Source organism: Miniopterus schreibersii (assembly GCF_964146895.1).
Source record: "Miniopterus schreibersii genome assembly, chromosome: 11".
Taxonomy (NCBI): Eukaryota; Metazoa; Chordata; class Mammalia; order Chiroptera; family Miniopteridae; genus Miniopterus; species Miniopterus schreibersii.
The window spans coordinates 8,068,765-8,089,912 of NC_138111.1; the positions used below are offsets into that span (position 1 = coordinate 8,068,765).

At 41.0% G+C, this 21,148-nt stretch overlaps 1 protein-coding gene across 4 annotated transcripts in view; it reads left to right on the forward strand.

Moving 5' to 3' along the window:
* The first annotated feature begins 246 nt into the window (after window positions 1-246).
* DENND1A (DENN domain containing 1A) overlaps window positions 247-21,148 on the forward strand; it is a 405,631-nt gene continuing 384,729 nt past the window's right edge. For 2 of the 4 annotated variants that reach the window (XM_081150732.1, XM_081150734.1), the window contains exon 1: window positions 247-446. In XM_081150732.1, the coding sequence (XP_081006858.1) occupies window positions 430-446 (17 nt within the window). In that variant the 5' untranslated portion in view covers window positions 247-429. Of the gene's footprint in view, window positions 447-5,156; window positions 5,176-21,148 lie in introns of those variants that run through there. The other 2 variants (XM_081150736.1, XM_081150735.1) reach the window with 2 other exon arrangements.

Here is a 21,148-nt window from a genome sequence, read left to right on the forward strand (position 1 = left end):
GCCTGTACCCGGAAGGTATGATACACAGAGCCCGGGAGTCAGTGGGCGGAAGCGCGGTGCCCCCTGCCCCCCCTCAGGCGGCCCCACCTCCCGGGAGCTGACTACACTTCCCGGCAGCCCCTGCGGGAGGCGGCGGCGGCAGCGGCGGCGCGGGAGGGAGGGGGCGGCGGTGTGAGAGGCGGCGGGGGCGGCGCGCGCCGGGCACGCGCGCCGGGGACCATGGCGTTCGCCGGGCTGGAGCTAGTGCATTAACCCGGGGAGGCGGCGGCAGCGGCGAGGGAGCGAGCCTCGCGCGGGCGGGCCCAGCCTGAGGGAAGGGAGGAAGGGGCGGGGAGAGCGCCGGAGGGAGGCCGGTCAGCCGGGCGGGCGGGCAGGCAGCGCAGCGCAGCGCCGAGCGGGCCCGCGGGCCCATGAGGAGGCCCGGGGACCATGGGCTCCAGGATCAAGTGAGTGCGGCCGGGCCGGGCGGAGCCGGGCCGGGCGCGGGGCGGCGAGGCCGGGCAGTGGCTGAAGGCCGTGGGTCGCGCGGGGGACTTGTTGCCGGGACCCCAGGGACAACCCGCGCGCCAGCGTCACGCGGGGAGGGGGACGGTTGCCATGGCGATTCTGGGAGGCGCGGGGGTGGGGTGCGCGTGGGTGGTAGGGCGCTGGTGGTCAGGTGTCCCCTCCTCACCTGAGGGCGGGAGCTGCTGAGGTGACCAGGTGGTCTTCTCTCCGGGATCACCGAGAGCCTCTGAAAATGGCCTTACAAGTGTTGGGGGGAGGGCGAGAAATCTCCGGAAGCAACTCTCCAAATGGGTGTGTTTGGGGCTCCCCTGAGAGTTGGGCAGGTCCCGGGGGGTAGCCCTCGGCTACTTAAGGCCTGAGGCTCCCCCCCAAAAGTCGCGTGAGGTTCTCAGAGGGAAGGGGGCCACTCATGGATCTAAGGTCTGGATGGCCTGGGGTGAAGGCCCTTTTTTCTCTCCTCCTAGTTCGCCTCTTATCTGTGCAAGTCTCCACGCCACAAGGGCCAAAGGCTGTGAAGGAGCTACCTCTGTGCTGTAACTGAGCACCTGATAATTGTTGGAAAGGCTTTGTAATCCTATCCGGCAAATTCCCTCACTCATTCTTTCACCTGGAGGCCCGGGTTGGGGTTAGTTTTCCAGGGAAATTGTTGATGCATCTAACTTCAGAACCCATTGAAACCTTGTTTCCCTCCTTCTACCCCAGAAGTTGACTTTGGAAAGTGCAACTTTTATGCAGTCCAATTTGGGTGTGTTGTTTTGGACTCTATCTCCCCTCCCAGTCTTTTGGCCTCTCCCTCAGCTCCAGAGCAGGAGATGCCTTATCTCTAATGACTAACAAATGTTCATAGAATTGTTTGAGGGCACTTACAAAGTTGACAGCATAGGCTTTTTCTTAACAGCTTTCATAGGACACTTGAAACCTGCTTACAAGAAAGTCTGTGGAATGTGTTTATTTCAGCATTTTGAGAATTATGCTAGGGGAAGTTTGAAAGGGGAAGAGCCTTAGGGGCAAAATCTAATAATTATTTAAAAATGGCATCCTTGTCCAGTGGATGTCCATGCAATGTAACCTTTGTTCAGCCTTGTAGTCCCTTGAGGCTCAGGCTTCCAGTCACAAAATGTGTCCAATACGTGCTGCAGCAGCCCTGAGACCTCTGCTAAATGAACCGAGAAGAGTTTATGATAATGAAAATGCAAGAGTTGGATGAGAACACTATTCTTGATTTCTGTGGAACTGAGGGGGGAAATTTAGAGGCGTGCTCCAAGTGAGGAGCTTAAGAGGGCCCAGAGGTAAAAAGACAGTTTGTGCAGCATTGGGATTAAAGAGGCACTCCAAGTTTAGCTCCTGCTTGCAAGGAAGAGTTGTAAACTTGGATTTCAATAGCACTTAGAAACACTCTCCAAAAGCCACCTTAGAGTCGCAGAGTATGCTTGTTAGGATGCTTACCCTTCTTGTTACAGGAAGTTCAAAAACTGTGTGATAGGAGGCAGCCAGTGTGAGAGCCAGCATGAAAATCCAACAAGTAGAAGTTCAGATGATTAGGCATTGGGTCTCTGGCTTGCTTGTGAAGGTTGCAACTTGACAAATACATATCTCAAGTGTGTTTTGGGAACCCATCACTCTGAGCACTTGGGGAAAAGAACTTACTAATGCAAGAAATTATATCAAGCATGAAATTAGTATAAAGAATAACCTCAATCTTGAAATGAGACTGCTTTGTTATGAAAACTTGGGCTTAGGGAATATTTTAGCTTTACTTGTGGTGAGACTGAGAGAATATGAAGAGAGAAGTTATGAAAAGTACTTGGGATTTACGGTGACTATTGACTGCCACTTCTGCCTGCAGCTAGGCATGGGGATGGGCAGGTGGCCAGGAAACCATGTACTTAGGTGCAGCCCTACTTGTTGGAGGAAATAGCTTTGGTTACTACTGACCATTCCCTCCTGACAGGAAAGAAGACACTTAGCTCAAGGCGTTCACCTGGCTGAGGTGAAATCTAAGTGTGTAGGCTCCATTGTGTAGGACAGTCTTGGGGGTGGGGGAGTAGGAGGCAGAGAGCACACTGAGGTCTCTCCAAGCAGCAGAGCATATCGGCTGCCTGCATTTTCTCTTGCTTATCTTTGATGCTATGTGGCCCAGTCAGGCTGAGATAGAGTTAGATCTGGATTCAAGTTCCAGCTCTTTTGTCTACTAACTACAAAACTTCACACAAAGTTCCTTATTTACCCTGAGGGTAAAATGGGGAAAGCTGTTGTTGCAGGGCCAGTATGAACAGTAACCATAGTATCACCATGACTGCAGGACCCATATTAAAAGCTCAGTAATTGTTAGTTTTCTTTTACACTTTATTAAAATTCTAAGAAAACTGGTATATTTTATACCAGAAATGTTAGAGAACTGGATGTTTCAGGTAATGGAGAAGAAAGTTCTGATGATCAAGGAATAAGAATGTTAACATACAGAGCAGGATTTAACATTCTCTCAGTAAAAAATAGAAGTGATTAAAAACAATACTCTGTGTAGTTGTGAAGCTGGTGTCTGCTGTATGATCAGCTGAGTTGCTAGGCATAGGTGTTGAGATTTAGTGCCCAATCAGACTTTCCTTTTAAGCTAAGACTGGTTGAGCACAATCCAGGCATGGTGGCAATGCTTTACATGAACCATTTCATCAAATCCTCACAATTGTCCAATAATGTAGGTGCTATCAACCACATTTTTAAAATGAGAGAATGGCAGTTTATAGGCCTAAGGCCCAATGCAATCCCTTGGAAGCCTGCCCTGATGTCAGTTCTCCACCCCCACTCTGAGCCAGGTGCCCTTCATCTGCACCACTCTTCCCCAGCCTAGGCCCGGTGCCCTTCATCTGTGTATCCTCTCCCTAGCCGAGGCCAGGGGCTCCTCATCTGTTTCTGTGGCTCCTTGTGTTTATCACTGTCATAGCAGTTGCTTGTCTGTCTCCCATACTAAGCCTGACAAACTTTGAGAGAACCTGTGTCAAACCCAGTACCTGACACAAGATTGTTTAGGAAGAGTTTATGGAATGCATTTAAGAAGTATGTGAGGATATGAATTAAAGATCCTAACTGAATGTACATAGAGTTAAAAGAACAATTTGCTACTTGAACTCTTGAGGAGGAAGAGTTTTTACGTTTTACAAGTTTTTAAGCCAAATTGCCTTGGTCTAGTCAGACTGTTCCTTATATTTTCTAAAGAGAGTTCAGTTCATGTTCATTTTAATAGAGGAACATTGTCTTGCCCCACACCAAACATTTACTTGAGAAAGGAAAGAAAAGGTCACCAGTTTGCAGGTATTACCCTGGAAAGCTCCTAGGCTTTAAAACCTGAGCAGACATTTATTTATCTAGAGGGCTAAAAGGAGCAGTGGTGACTGGCATCTTCGACAGCTATGTTTAAATCTTAGTTGGTGTTTGAGTGATCCCAGTGGACTGGAATGTGGTTAATATGAAGCAATTTAACTGATAATGCAGACACACAGCAGGAAACTGTGTGGCAGTTTAATATTGCTTGTGGTGACATCCTAGAAATTGTTTCCAGGCACCACGGGCAGGAAGTGGATTGTAAGTAATCGAAGGAAGTATTCTAAGTGAGTTTGAAGAAACCTGACATTTATGGGCTCAGAGAAAAGCATACTCAAAGATTTGAAGTCATAGAGGGACAGGACAGGGCAGCTGATTTGGCCTTGTGGCGTTTATTCTGCATTAGCCTGTATACCTGTCTTCTGTCCCTGTCAGACTGTGACCTCTTTGAGGTTGGTGACCAAGAAATTTATCTATTTATTCATTCACTCACTATAGGACTAAGAGTGTCAAGCACATATTAAACACTCAATAAATGCCAATCATTATTGTTATGATCATAATTGGTAGTATTATGTGCCTGGTAGTGCACTAGGGCACAGAAATGAGAGTTTTCTTTGCTTTAAGGCTTTCCAAAGTAGTTGTAAGACAGAAATGTAAAACAGAACCAACTCCCTGCAGGCCTTCTCCCCTTCAAAATAAGACAACCCTGAGTATAATACAATAAAATCATTGTTATGATGGAGGTCCAGCCAATTATGAATAGGTAAGTAGAGGAGAGACTTTTCTAAGGAGGGAAGGCTCAGCAAACAAAGGCTTCTTCAAGAAGATACTGTTTTAGTTGAGATCGGAGAGATGAGTAAGGGTATGAAAGGGGCAAGAGTGGTGATGGGTGGCAGGGTGGTGACAGCTGTGATGGTTGTCTTGGTGGCAGCAGTCATAGTCTCAATGCAGAAACTGTGTGTGTGGGGAAGTGACATATTAGGGAAATAGTACTAATTACCATTTTATTAGGCACTTAAGTGTTAGGAATGGTGTCAGACATTGGGAACTATAATGGCAAATAATACACATTCATTCCCACTCTTGTTGGGAGCTTACAGTCTGGTGGACCTGACAAAAAATATCCAATCAGCTCACATAAAGCTATGTGGATGTGCTACAGAGGAAATGAAATTCCAAGAGAGAGCGAAAGGAGTGGCTTTCCTATTTCAGATAGAGAGGGAAGGCTTACTGTGGAGATGAGTTTGAGCTGAGACTTAAAAGGATGAGAAGTCATTAGCCATGGAAAGAGACTGGACAGAACTTTTCATTCCAGGCAGAGAGTAGAGAACATACAAAGACCTCAAGGTAAGAAACCTTAGTGTAGTTAAGGAACTGATAGAAGGCCAGTGGGTTTGGGAAATGACTGATGGCAGAGAGGCTTGAGGTTAAGGTCAGAGAGAGAGGCCTGGGCAAGGACTCATAGGCTGTGGCAATCTGGAAACAACTTTATTAAGTTATAAGTCATACACCATAACATTTATTTTTTGACTGTGTCAGTAAGTGGTTTTTAGTATGCTCACAAAAGTGTGATCGGTCACCACTGACCGATTCCAGAACATTGTCATCACCCCAGGAAGATGCCCTATATCCATTAGCAATCACTCCCCATCCCTCTCCAAACCCTCTCAGCCCTAGGCAGTCACTAATTGTTGTTGCTGTAGATTTGGCCATTTCGGGCATTTTTTATCAGTTGCATCATACACTATATAATCCTTTGTCTTTCATGTAACATAATAGTTCCAAAGTTTATCCATGTTTATAGCATATGGGTATTTCATTTTTATTGCTGAGTAATATTGTATGAACAAACCACATTCATTCATTCATTCATTCATTAGTTGTTAGGTATTTGGGTTGATTCTACTTTTTCACTGTTATGAATAATGTTATGAACATATGCTTTCATTTCTTTTGGATATATACCTAGGAATGGAATTGCTGGATTGTATGGTAACTGTGTTTAAGGAACTGTTAAACTGTTTTCCAAAGCAAGTGCACCATTTTGGTAAAGTGGTATCTCATTGTAGTTTTGATTTGGTCCAATGAGTTGTACAGAAAATGAAAGAGGTAGACAGAGGTAGTTTTCTCAGAAGAGGTTGGAACTTGAACTGAAAGATGGGTGAGATTTGGAGAAGGGAGGAGGGATTTCCAGAGGAAGAACAGTGGAATTGCTTGGCAATGCGGATAAGCTCACCTCATTGTTTTCTGGCACAGAGAAGCAGGCGTGGTTTTTAGGATCACTCTGCTAATCTTTTTTTTGGACTGCTTGTTAAAGGATCCCATTACCAAAATGCACCACAGGCTTGCTTCTTGAGGCCAGTTGTATAGCACAGCTGACATATCTCCCTTCTGTGGCATAAGACTAGAAATTGAAATGTGACTTCTGGAGGGCTTCTCCCTCTAACAGCGCTTTTTCTCTCTTCACCATAGTGCTCCCCTCCCAGTTCCCATAGGAGACAATACAAAGACAGTACAAAAGTCTTGTTGGAGACTGAGCTTCCCCATTATTAGTTGCCAGAGTCAGTCACTTGAATTTTCATGAGGTTTTTTTGAAAATGTATTGGGTGCAACCCCATTATTTAAATCTTACCCTTTGTAGTCCATGTGAAGAGGTGTGCACAGCAGATAGGAAGACAGAAACAAGGAATGTAAACCCTGAAGTATTGCTGTAGCAAAGTATTTTATTTAGGCCACGTGTAAGCTCCTGGCTAGAATTCTGGTTGTGGGTTGCAAAGGCTTAGCCTTTTCCCTGGCCCTAGGGGGAACTAATCTCTGGATTTGCAACATCCTTTTGCTTAAAAGGATTTTGTGGGGAAATGGAAAGATAAACAAGGAAGAAAAATAAACCAAAGAGAACAAAACAAAATTAGCCTCTACTTTTTTTGGAATTCATACCCATCCTTCCAAGTATTTAGACTTGAAAAGGAGACAAATAACGGAAGTAACAAAAGGTTTGTCCAAAACATAAGTTCCTATAGAAAAGATAAGTTAATGTTCCAGAAGTTCATTTGTAAGTTGGTTAATTGCATTTAGAATGTATTTGTCTCTTAGAGATCCTGTTATGTATAAATCACTGGCTGTCAAGGATAAGGACTTCCCAGGTGTAGGGACCTGTGTGTGCAAAAGACATAGGGAGGTGACAGGGACAGCTGAATTACAGGATATGTGGATGAAGATTATAGGAGTTGACGTTGAAAAAGTAGGTTTGTGCCATTGGGACATGATACCATTGAAGGATAGAGGTGGGAGTGTCATATGATCAGATTTGGGTTTTTAGGAAGGTTATTCTGGCAGCAGTATTTTAGGACAGTTGATATCTTTGGCTTGTGCAAGATGATCCTCTGGGGTGTAAAAATAATATGGTAGAGTTTATATTTGTTTTCATATCAACCTTCAAAATTTCTGTTTTTGTGTTTTCCAATGTATATATTACTATAGTAAAACATTCTTATAATTTATAAATAAATATATGTATATCAGTTGTATGCTCACAGTTTTTCCTGATAGGAAGGAATGCATGGAAAAAATTGGAGACCACTGGTTTACTGACTGTGTTACAGTTTATACTGCAGAAGATCAAGGCCCGGAGTGAGGTAGGTGTTGGTTGTCGAAAGAAAAAGGATGGATTTGAGAGAGATTTTAGGTGGAACTGCAAGACTTGGTGACACATTACGTGTAAGAGGCAAGAGGAGAATCAAAGATGACTTGGCCAGGTTAGCAAAGCTGTATTATAAATGAATGCTTGGAAGCTGAGGACTGGTTATATAATGTGTTTGCTTCTCTGAGGAAAAGTGACAAAGTATGATTGGGAGAGGCATTTTAGTGTGCAGTGAGAAAGGAGGAAATCTAAGGCCTCTGTAGTACATGTGTGTACTTTGTTAGATGAGTAAGACCTAAAGTGGGCTGGGCCAAGTTGCCCAGGAGAAATCTGCCATGTTAGATTTAGAGAGAAAAAAATAAACTTTTGAACTCACTTTAGCCACAGGAAAGGTTTCAGGGATGTTGCATTGATCTTGCTTGGGCTGTATGAATCAAAAGGAGGAAGGAAACCAATCTAGAGAAAGATGTTTGACTCCAAGCAAAAGTTCTTGTATTCCAAGGCGTGAAAGGACCTAGGGGGATGTGGGCCTTGGAGACTCAGGCTGGAGTGCCCAGAACCACACACAATACCCGCCTGAATTTTAAGTTTCTGAGCCTCAGTTTTTATTTATTTATTTGTTTATGAAAGGAAGCTAATTTTCCTGTAAGGTTGTTGTGAGGCTTAAAAGTGATCTTATATATAGCCCTCAGCAGAGAAGTGACTGTTTAGTAAATGGTAGCGATTCTTAATGTTGCTTGGAGAGGATGGGATACACTTATGTGAACAATCTGGAGCTAAAAAAATGTCAAAAGAGTGCAAGCATTCCTTTTTGTAGTGTTTTTTTTTTTTAAGATGTAGAGAACGTATTTGCTTTCTCTCTGTGAGTATGTCGGGATGATGTGTTGTATATTTTACTGAGTTTATTTGAAGGATTGCTATTCTGATATGTGCAAAGCACTATTCCTCTTGCTGGTTGGGGAAAAGAAGCTTAACATCTACGAGAGATAAGATGAGCATGCAAATAATTAGAACATTAATATTCTTCCTCTCACAAATAATATTTGAAAACTTTTTTCAATTTTATAAAAGATTTATATCATTTATATTTATCTTTGTTTAACTGGTGCTACTGTTCACTGCTAGTCTTTTGAACTTCTCATTTTGTCTTCCTGGGTGCTTAAAATTATTATTTTTTAACATATATTTTGGAAAATGTTAAATATCTATGAAAGTAGAGATACTAGTATGAGCCCCCAAATCTCCATCACTCAGTTTCAACACTTATTAATTTATGGCTTACTTAGTTTCGTTTATAGATAACTGACCATAAACTCCCTCTCCGCCCTTCTGTCCTAGATTGCTTTGAAGCAAATTCCAGATGTCATATCTCATCTTAAATATTTCCATGTGTTTCTAAAAGATAGGCATTATTTTAAAAAAACATGATGATATCACACCTAAAAAATTTCCCTTATATCATCAAATATCCAGTGTTCAAAGTTTTCTACTTATCTCAGGTTTTTTTAAACAGTTGATTTGTTTGAATCAAATAAAGTCATATTGTAATTGGTTGATATATATCTCATAAGTCTCTTTTCCCCCCTTGCAGAGTATTTATTGAGAAAGTTGGTTATTTGTCCTGTATATTTTCCATTTCATCCTGCTTAATATGTTCTGTGCCCTGTATTTCCTACAGATTGGTAGTTAGATTTAGTGACTTGATCATTTCAAGTTCATTTTCTTGGCAGGAGTACTTGAAAGGTGGTGATAGGTACTTCCATCAGGAGGCACATTATCTCTTTCGATCCCTAATTTATCATGGGCTGTAAAATAGTGATGTTTAGTTTCTATCATTTCTTCTTCATATTAGCTAGAATGCTTCTATGAAGGAAAACTTCCTCATATCAGCTATTTGGTTACCCTGAGATACAGTTCATATATGATTATCTTTATTCATTTTTCAAACTGAGTTAGTTTCCTACCATTTTCCAAAGGTGACTGATTTTATTTTTCAAGTTTCACTTTAAACACAGATTTTTTTAAAGTATACAATTCAGTGGTTTTTAATACATCCATGGAGTTGTACAACCATCACCACAGTCAATTTTAGCAAACTTTCATCACCTCAAAAAGAAATCCCCTACCCATTAATAGTCACTCCCCATTTTCTCCCAAGTCCTCTAGCCCTAGGCAACCCTAATCAGCTTTCAGTCTCTACAGATTTACTTATTCTGGACATTTCATATGAGTGGAATCATTCACTGTGTGGCCTTTTGTAAACATACAGATTTAAACAACTTTTTGCTGTATTTCAACCTACTGTGGTTATCCTCATTGATGTTTAATTTGTCCTATCTTTGTCCAGTGGGAGCTTCTTCAAGTTAACTTCTAGAGTCTTTTTGACAAGATCCCAGTAGTTTTTAATAGCTTCCTTCCCTTTTGGTATGACAGGATGTCCCAGACTCTTATATGTTTCCTGCTCCAGACCTGTATTCTGCTGTTTCTCTAAGGAGTCTTATTTCCTTTTGGTGGCAAATGGTATTAGATTACAGCCTGGGTTTTAGGACTTTTTAGGGTTTTTTTCCTACTAGATTAGTCATTATTTCTAGGCTCCTTCAAGGATCAGAACTCGAATGTATGTGTTTCTGTTTTTGTGTATGTTTATTTTTTAAATACACATGTCCACATTGATTCTAGCATGTCCACATTGATTATAGCATTTTTATTTAACTTCAACATTCTTACATCTGAATTTCCTATCATACCAAAAGTCCTGATTTCCAATGATGCCAATATAAATACTCTTTTGCTTGATCCCACAGTACCCACACAACTCAACAGCAATAACCAACATTACCACCAACAGTATGATTACTGAAAACAGGTTTTTGTTTTTGTTTTAATTTGACTTTTTTTTTTTTGTCCTTAGGGTATATCCTACTAGGAATGTATATTCAAGTTACTGTTTCAAAATCACTAGAGCCTGGCCTGAACGGCTCAGTTGGTTGGGTGTCACTCAGGGTTGTGGGTTTGATCCCTGGTTGGGGCACGTACAGAAGGCAGCTAATCAATGTTTCTCTCTCCCCTTTGCTCTCTAAGCATGTCCTTGAGTGAGGATTAAAAAATAAAAATCACTAGAAATTGTTTCTCTGAGATTGTGTCACTAACTCAATACATAGGGTTGTAAATTATTTTGTTTTATAATTACATAAAATATTTATATGGTTTCAAAGCCAAATCTACAAAAGAGGTATATTCAGAAAAGTCTGATTTCTATCCCTTCCTTACCACTCATTTCCTTCCTTCCTCCATAAGTAGCTAGTTTAAATATTTTTTTTTTCCATTTGTCATGCCTTAAAAAAAAAAAGAGTAAATAAAAAAAAAAATATATATATATGTATATATTTCACACCTCCTCTCACTAGCCCCTTAGATAAATGGTAGCATTCTATGCGCATTTTTCTCATTTTATATTCTGTAAAGAGATCACTTCTAGCAGTTTATAGAGATCACCCTCATTTCTCTGTAGGGACAGTGTAGTGCTGGATAGATGGGCCATGGCTTATTTAACCAGTCTTATATTGATGGTCATTTAGGTTGCTTCCAGTGTTACTATTACAAGTGTGCTGTAATGAATAGTCTTGCACATATGTATCTTTCTGTATTTGCACAAAATAGCACAGCCCAGTATAGAGAGCAGCCCAAGGCATCACATGTTGGCAGACAGAACCTCTACTTTGTACCTCTTGTGGGTGCTGGGACACCTTTGGGAGCCTGAGCTGCGCGTTTGACTTTGGCCTTGGTGCTAGTTTCCGACCAGCAGAGCCTGGCACCCTGGCAGTTTCATAATTATAGTGTCTCCCAAGCTTGGGTCTAATGCCTTTCAAGACCCTGAGCTTGACAAAGGCCTTGATGGTCTTAGTTTTATTGGTCTACACCTTCTTTAGAGCTTATGTTTCTTGACAAAGCTGAAGATCTTTAGGAACTTAGGTTCTCTGCTCTTTAAAGATATCTTTATGTTTAGGCTTTAGGCTTATTGATGCCATTTCTGTGCCATTTCTGAACTGGTCATGCGTGGTGTGGTTCTTGGACTTGGCCATGTCTGCATTGCTGTCTACGGCCCGGAAGTGCCTAAGACTGGAATAGAAGAGCCATATCTGGGTTTAGATTTAAAAAAAAATAGTATTCTCTCCCTTCTCCTTCCCCTGAGTTTCTAAATCCTTTCCCCCTGTTGCATTATTTGTTTTATCGTATCTTTATATTTTTCAAAATTGAAACCATACTCCAGTTTAATCAAGGCTCTTTTTCTCCATTTTTCCTGATGGTTCCTTCCTACCTTCCTGTTCTGATCTGATAAAGTCAGCTGTATTGCTCTAATTCTGGAATGTCCCTTCACCATTCTCCAATTTCATTATTTCCTGTCCTCTGTGTTAGTTTGTTGTAACGTATTTGCTGGAGTATAAATATTCAGCCATGTCAGTGGACTTGCAGAAAGGGTGCATTTTGAGTTCTAGCATGTCAGAAAAATGTCTACCTTCTCACACTTAATCGATAGTTTATATCAGCGATTTTCAACCTTTTTCATCTCATGGCACACATAAACTAATTAGTAAAATTCTGCAGCACACCAAAAAATATATACTTTTTGCCAGTCTAACAAAAAAAATAGACATAACTTTGATTCATTCACACTGGATGGCTATTGTTGTGTTGGCTCTGTTTTTTTTTTTTTTATTTGACAGTCTAAAGAAAAAGAGGTCTATGCCCCTGACTAAATAGTCAGGTATTGCATGTTTTAAAAATTCTTGCAGCACACCAGTTGAAAATTGCTGGTTTATATGGTCATAGAGTTCTAGTTTGAAAAATTTTTTCACAGAACTTGAAGATATTTCCCTGCTCTCTTTTAGCTGGCTTCCTCTGACACTGCTCTGGAAGGGGCACGGGGCATTCTGCCTTCTTCTTGCCAGGTTGGGGTCCACGTCTATGTTCTCTGCTCAGCCTTGGTTGACACCCAGGGTGGAGAATTCCCTTTACTGCAGGGCCTGAGTGGGAATTCTGGCTCCTAGGAGGCCTCCACTGACACCTGCCCAGCTGGGTGGAGCTTAGATTTTTAAAAAAAAATAGTATTCTCTCCCTTCCCTCCCCCTGAGTTTCTAAATCCTTTCTTCCCCATTGCGTTATTATTACTGTTTTTATCATATCTTTATTTTTTCAAACTTGAAATCGTACTAGCAGTTTTACCGAGGCTCTTTTTCCCCTGCTCCCACCATGGCCTTGTTTGCTGCCATGTGAGAGTGGAAGTCCAGGCTTCATAATCTCCACTGAAACTACATTGAGGGGCCCTCGTTGCTGCCCAGTGGGATGATGAAAGTCAGCTCTCTATTTTCTGTAACTGCCCTGGCGGGGGCACGTAGATGAGATGCTTTATTACAACCTGGTGAAGGTAGACACCTAGGTTCCCTCGCTGCTCGTCCTTTGCTTACTTGAGTGAACTCAAGACCACATAGGTTTTCCTGCCATGTTGACTACAGTGTTTGGCAGTTATTTTCTAAAAGTTTTCTGACTTCTTAGCCTGCCCCTTTCCTGGTCCTTTGGCTAGAGAGAACTGACTTTTGTTGGAGCTTTTTTGGGTCTGCATCAAGTGATATTTCCGTTGCCAGCTTTAGTCATGAATGGATGTTGAATTTTATCAAATCCTTTTTCTACATCTATTGGGATGATCATATGATTTTCTTCTTCTGTTAATGTAGTTAATTACATTTATTTTCAAATGTTAAACTAATTTGCTATTCCTGGGATAAACCCATTTAGTCATGATTTATTACTTTTTTATGTATATTGCTGGATTCAGTTTACTGATATTTTATGTTTGCATCTATAGTCATAAGAGATTTTTGGCTATAATTTTCCTTTCTTGTAATATTCTTGTCAGATTTTGGTATCAAGGTTATGCCGGCCTCATAAACAAAGAAAAGGGCTACATTAAAATAACTATTATAAAAGTTGTGTGGTTTTTAGTATAAATGCTTATCTGTTTCCCTATAATATGAGGGGATAGGTAGTCCTTCCCTTCCCCCCTCTCCACTCACATTCACTCTCCTCTCTCTGTTATATACACAGATTTATTTTACTTTTTTTTTTGGATGAATAATTCACTATCAAGTTATGGTCGTCATGATGTTTTATCTCTTACTATTTTAGTGTATATCTCCAAAGAACAAGTATATTTTTCTATGTAGCCACAATACTTCTATCACCATCAAGAAATTTCACATTCATACAATATTATCAAACAAACAATCCATATTTAAATTTTCCAAATTGTTCCAATAAAGTCCTTTGCAGCTCTTTGTTTTTAAGCCTGGGTCCAATCGGGATTATATGTTGCATTTAGTTGTTATGTCTTTAGTTTCCTTTCACCTAGAACAGTTCTTCTGCCCTTAATTTTTGGTCTCTGACATTTATTTTTTAAAGAATCCAGACCACTTGTTTTGTAGAATGTCCCACATTTAGGACTTGTCTCATTGTTTCCTCATGCTTAAGTTCATGTTTAAACATTTTGGCAACAATACCAAATAGGTAATGTGTCTAATGCCATGCATTTTTTTGAGAAGTTTTTTGTTTTTAATCCTTTCCCTAGGATATGTTTATTGATTTTAGAGAAAGAGAGAGAAATGCCTATGTGAGAGAGAAACATAAATCTGTTGCTTCCCGCAACCTAGGTATGTGCCTCAAACTGGCAACGTATGTATGTGCCCTGACCGAGAATTGAACCCACAAGCTTTTTGTGTACAGGACGATGTTCCAACCAGCCGAGCCACCTGGCCAGGGCTAGTGCCATGGACTTTTCTTCATGGAAGTCGTTATTTTTCGTCGTTTTTCTTCCATCCTTTCTTTAAAAGGCTTTTACTGTCTACCCTCTTCTTTTCTCTCCCTGTAGCTTTCTGTTCCTGTTTTGTAGAAGTCATGTTGTTCTTGTTCTATTTAAGGATGCCAGTTTCCTGAAACATATTTCTTAATCATTTCAGAGATAAATTCTTCTTCCAAGAGATGATATTTCCTCTTCCCCATTCACAGTATTTTTAACAGCTTTTCTATTTTCCCGTATGCCCTTTAGCAAGGTGAGCTCTATCTAGATTTGCTGTTTGCCACAAGTGAGGTGAATGGGTTCCACTATTTGTGCCCATGGGTGACAGTCAGGGTCGCTCTTCTCAGATCTGTAGCTGAAGAACCTGTTCATGTTCATTGTTTGCAGTTGAATTTCCAGTGACTAAGCAGGTGTTTGTACTACTGAGGTAGAATTTTATTCACTCAGTGCCTGATACTCGTATTTTGAACTAATGACATACAAAAGAAGCTAAAATTCGCAGAGCATGCTCCATTAGAATTCTTGCTCTGTTCTTACTGTACTTTTTGTTGTACTTATTTTTGTGTAATTATTATAACCGTGTAATTTTATTTTATTTTTAATTTAACCCCCACCTGAGGATATTCCTTCCATTGCTTTTCAGAGAGAGAATGGGAGGGAGGGAGAGAGAGAAACGTCGATGTGAGAGAGACACATCGATTGGTTGCCTCCCACATGCACCCCAACTGGGGCTGCAGATTGAGCCTGCAATAGAGGTATGTGCCCTTGGCTGGAATCGAACCTGGGACCCTTTAGTCCTTGAGCAGATGCTCTAACCACTGAGTAAAACCGGCTAGGGCTATGACCATGTAATTTTAAAAGTAATATTGAGATTACTCCGTCTCCATATTAAACTGTGTGTGTGTGTGTGTGTGTGTGTGTGTGTGTGTGAGAGAGAGAGAGAGAGAGAGAGAGAGAGAGAGAGAGATCCATGAGAATAATTAGGGTTGAAGAGCAGGATGACTGATGGTGGGCAGACAAATTAACCTGTTATAATAGAAGAGAGATAATGAGGGCTGATATTTAGATGGATCCTTTTGTTTTGCACCTTACTGCCTTTAATTTCAGAGTCCAGGTATCAATGGGGGTATCAAAAAGTAGTATCAGAAGATTAGAGTCTTTACAACTAGATGGATGATGACTCCAGGGGTTATAACCTGGGTGGCTGATAGAGCTAGCATTAAAAATAGAGAAATCAAGGAGATATTTTGGGGAAATAAATTATTGGTTTGCTTTGAGTTCTGATGAGTGTGAGGTTACTATCTGTGGGAGCTTTCCAGGGACAGCTGAAATTTGGACCTGAAGTTCATGAGAGAAGTGGGAGCTAAAGCTATAGTTTGGGAGTCAGTTACAAAGTGGTGAGTTGTGAGAACTAAAGAGATTTCATGACTCTTTAGTAGGCAGATAGAGAGTAGGAGGGAGGGAAAGATCAGTAAATATTGGGGACATTTCACAACCTAAATCCAAACATCAAAGTGTTGTTGATTTATACACTCATCTCCTCCACTGCTTATCTCTGGGTTCTGGCCACCATCCTGTTACCTTAATGGCTGTAATTCCTCCACACTGGGTTCTTTCTACCACTCTTGGCTCTCTCCAGTCCAGTCTCTATACAGGATGCAGAGTGAGCCTTCCAAAAGGGAAATCTGATCATGTCAGTTCATTGCTAAAATCCCTCATTTACTCCCCATACTTCTAGATTAAAATCCATACACCTAACATGGCTGACAAAGCCCTTTGAGATCTTGACTCTGCCTATTAGTATAAACGTAATAACTAACATTTATTGAATTCTTTTGAATATTAGTATTTATTCTAAGTACATTTGTTATCTCATTGAATCTTCATAAAAAAACAGCAAGTTATTTTGTGGATATTGACAAACTGATCCTGAAGTTTATAGGAAGAGGCAAAAGATCCAGGATAGCCAACACACCGTAGAAAATATGAAAGAGAACTGACACTGACTGATTTTACGACATACTATAAAGCTGTAGGAACCAACACAGGATGGTATTGGTGAAAGAATAGGCAAATAGATAAGTGGAACAGAATTGAGAGCCCAGAAATAGACCCACGTAAATATAGTCAGCTGATCTTTGTGAAAGAAGCAAAGACATTACAATGGAGCAAAGATAGTCTTTTCAACAAATGGTACTGGAACAACTGGACACCCACATGCAAAAAAACTGAATCTAGACACAGACCTTACACCCTTCACAAAAATTAACTCAAAATGGACCATGACCTAAACATTAAACAAAAACTATAAAACTCCCAGAAGATAACATAGGAAAAAACCTAGATGACCTGAGATATGGCAGTGACTTTAGATACAATACTGCAGGTACAACCCATGAAAGAAATAATTGATAACCTGGACTTCATTAAAATTAAAAACTAATGCTCTGTCAAAGATAATGTCAAGAGAATGAGAGGACAGGCCACACGTTCAGAGAAAATATTTGCAAAAGACATATTTAATAAAGGACTTATCCAAAATATACAAAGAACTCTTAAAACTCAACAATAAAACAACCTGATTTAAAAATGGGTCAAATACCTTAATAGAGCCCGGCTGGGCATGGCTCAGTGGTTGAGCTTCGACCTAGGATCCAGGCGATTGGGGTTCAATTCCTGGTCAGGGCACATGCCTGGGTTTCGGGCTCGAGGCAGCTGATCAATGACTGACTCATTATTGATGTTTCTAGCTCTCTCCTTTCCTATCTCTGAAATCAATAAAGATATATTAAAAAAAATAAACACAAATTAAAAAAAAACCACAAATTAAAAAAATAAACACAAATTAAAAAAAAAAAAAACACACCTTAATAGACACCTCACCTAAGTGGCTAGTTTCTTATTTTCTGGATTGCTTTTAGTAACAGTATTTGAAAGCTTAAGAGTTTTGAGTCTTTGAGATCAAAGCCTATCATTGGTAAAGTAAAGCTATTTATTTTTTATAATGATAATACCCTCTATGTTGGTTTAGTATCTTTTAGTATACAAAGAAAGCACTTTTTCATTTTTCTGTTATTTGATCCCTGAAACAACTTTGAGAAGAGCAGGGCAGGTGGTATATTTTGATGGGGAGGGAGCTGATGCACGAAAAGTTAAATGGTTCTAATCCCATAGCTAGTTACAGATGTCCCCCATTTCCCCCCCTCTTTGCCTACCTCCCAAGATCTGCAAATAGTCCCAAGTGCCCATCAGTAGATGAGTGGATAAAAAAGCTGTGGTACATTTATACAATGGAATACTCCATGGGAAATTAGTATTAAATGAATGGTTTTTGTTTTTAAGCCAGAATCTTACAGAAAAGTTGACAGTACAACATAAAGAATTAAAAACCCCCAGAAACACAATTTTGAGTGAGGTGCTGACCTGATGCCTCATTACCCCTGAATACTTCAGTGGGCTTTTCCTACAAACAAAGGCATTGTCCTATAAAACCACAACATCACTATCAAAATTAGGAAATTAACATTGATTTATTGCTACATCTAATTCTTAGACCCCATTCAAATTTCAGTAGTCCTGATAATATCTTTCATTGTAGCAAAAGGATCCAGTTCAGAATCACATGTTGCATTTAGTTGTGATGTCTCTAGTTTCCTTTAGTCTGGAAGAGATCTTTAGTTTTTCCTTGATTTTCATGACCTTGAAACTTGAAGATTACAGGCCAGCTATTTTTTAGAAGATCTCTCAGTTTGAATTTGTTTGATGTTTCCTCACGATTAGGTTCAGGTTTAACATTTTGGCAGGAATATCATGGGAGTGTTGTGGGTGGCGAGAACGGTACCAGGTGTTAGACTGGTGGGATCAGACCACAGCTGGGTTCAGCAACCTTGGTACTTGAGGTTGGCTAGGAAAGAATTCAGAGCCAAGACTCAAACTATAAGAGAACATTTATTTGGAAAATCACAGAGGTAGAAGAAATTGGCTTAGGAAACAAGTTACAGAGGTAAAGGAAGGGCCCTTGGAGCTTAGAAGTGAGGGAGGTAAAGGTGACTCATCAGGGGGCTTGGGGGGTGGGGGAGAGGGAGGGAAAGGCACAGGGGTACTCTTGGGAGGGAGAGCTCACTGGGTGCTAGTCCTAGGGGTTTTAAGGGTGGAGATTTTAGGGGAGTTCCCAGGGGAAGATTTAAATATAATATCAGCTTTCCAGGAGTGTCCCTTTAGGGTCTAGTTCTCCACTCATTGATTGGTCAGTACCAGGGCAGGAGTCATTATTCAATGCAGTTGATCTTGAGGTCTGCCTTGGTGTTGCTTTTCTGGTTTTGCTGCTTTTTTGGGCCTGGAGCTGGAATACAACTGAGGCCTAGATGTTATCTCTAGGGAAGAAAGGCCAGGGATCCAAGCCACATGACCAGTGATAAGCTAGGGGACGAAAGGTCACCCTGGGGATGAGGTCCCACTCTACATTTTCCTTTGCTAGATACATGGGGCTTTCCACCCTGCTGACCCTTTGTCCCTAGCTTACCCCTAGCCCGTTGTCCTTACTCTGCTCATGTCTGTCAAACTGCCTACTACAGGCGTGCTGCAGTGTTTTTCTCATTGCATTCCAGCAGTTTGTCTCATTACTGACAGTGATCACTTTGATGACCTGATTAAGGCAGTTTTGCCAAACTTCCCACCTTTTCCCCCTCTTGCTACTAGTGTTTTGTGGGAAGGTACTTTGAAACTGGGCTCCATTTCTCATTAAATTTTCAATTTATTCACCAATGTGGACTCATGGCTTCCTGTTTTATTTGGAGGGTTAATAATCTGTTAATATCATTATTGATTTTGATGCTCAAATTACCCCAGATTTGGCCAGTGGGAGCCTTTTCAAGTCGTTCTTTTTGACATTATTCTTTGGGCACTCCTTTGCTTTATGGCACAATAAGATGTTTCAAGCTAATCTTTACTTTCTCTGCCCCAGCCCTGGTTCCTTTTAGAGGAGACTTGTATTTAGAAGCCAAAGTCTGGTACTGTGCTCATTGGTGTTGGGGTGTTATTGCTACCAGGCCCTGCCATTAAACAGAGCCAAGAAACATGTGTGTTAAAGTCAGGTTACATTAACATTCTTTTTCTTTACATATTTATTGAAAACCTTGAATTCATACTAATCTCCAATTCAAATCCAACTCCAGAGAATTTATTCTAATTTTCTGCTAACTTCAACTGTGAGAAAGTAGACCCTCCTTACCGGTCTTGGTCTCCGGTCAGGCACACTGCCCCTTCATCTTCTGCCCCATGTGGCTGGATGCTCTCCTCTTTGACCTTGCTTTCCTAGGATCACAGCGCCTACGCTGGTGGTTTGACATGCCTTTGCCCTCCCCACTGCCTTGTGGATGCCCCACTCACCCAGCTTGGACTCTGACTTTGTCAATCATACCGGATAAGCTCCCCTGATCCCATATGGTCACCCTCCTTACCTCTGCTTGGGCTTCCACACCCCACTCTAGGGTGTCCTTGTACTTGGACATGCTTTTCTCCATCTTGGGCCCTGACACCCATGTCCCTCCATGGGGCACCCTTCTCACCCCACTTGTGTTTCAACGTCCCAGGCCTGGCCACCCAGTGTGTGAACGCCCTTCTTACCCTGCCTGAGCTCTGGCTCCCCATGCCAGGCTGCTTCCCCTGAATGGGCCCTTCCTCAGTCACTTGGATTTGACATCGAGTTGCCGGGCCACCCCTCAGCCAGATACATTCCACCCTGCTCACACTCTCACATCCCTTGTCTGGTTACTCCTTTGTGGGAACGTTTCCCCATCCTGCCCAGGCTCCGCCAGTGTGGACATCTACCTTGCCCTGCCCAATTTAGGGCTAAATTTCCAGAGGAAAAGGAGCAAGGGGGAAAGTTAGGAAAGGGGAGGCTTTTAAGTATTTTTTAAGGACAAACTTTATTGATACTGAAATAGATATTTGCAAATGCTATTAATATGGTTGAAGAGTCTAGATTTTACACTGTAGCTCAGCACTGTAGAGATTTCTTAAAACTGTATGGGGTACTGTACATTGCTGAGGGGTGTGCAGGCCGTTTTTCTGCTTGGAATGTAGCTAAACTTTTTCCAGTGAACTTGCTTTGCTCATTGTGGCATAAGGATCTTTCATAGGGATATATGAAAAGGTAAAACTTAGTAACTCCTCTCACAGCAGTCTCTGTGTATCTTTATTAATCTGATCCTGAGAGCATTATTAGAAATGAAAAGCAAAGTGTAAAATCTTGAAACAACTTGTTTGTATAATTACACAACTAAGTTAATCATTTTCTAACAAGTTTCAACAATGACTGCATTCTTCTATGGAGGTGTTAACTTGTTATGGGTTAGAAAGCACCCTTTGATACAGAATTTTCAGCCTGGAAAAGGGCTTTAATTTCAGAGTCCACTGAAACAAATGGAGACTTGTTGGAAATATTAACACTACCTTTTTGCTTGTTTGTCTAGCTTAAAGGAATCAATGTTTATTAGGTGATGTTTGCTAGCATGTTCTGAAGTATATACAGTTTCTTTTGACTGTGTTGTCAATTTAAGACAGTTCAATTGGTGTGGATTTTGAAATATTATACCTTAGCCCCCTCAGCATATAAGTTTGTAATTAAAGAAACAGTGTGCTGAAGTCAAATCATTACTCTATTCCATTTTGCTTGATGAATACTAGCTGATTTGAAGATTTGACTGCTGTGAAATGAGTCAGGGGTCCTAACACTGTGTGTTTCAGTTTGTAGGTCTAATAAGGAACACATAAAGGGAATGAGGGCCTAGCATTATGACATGGTTACCATATGCAGCAAAGATTCATTT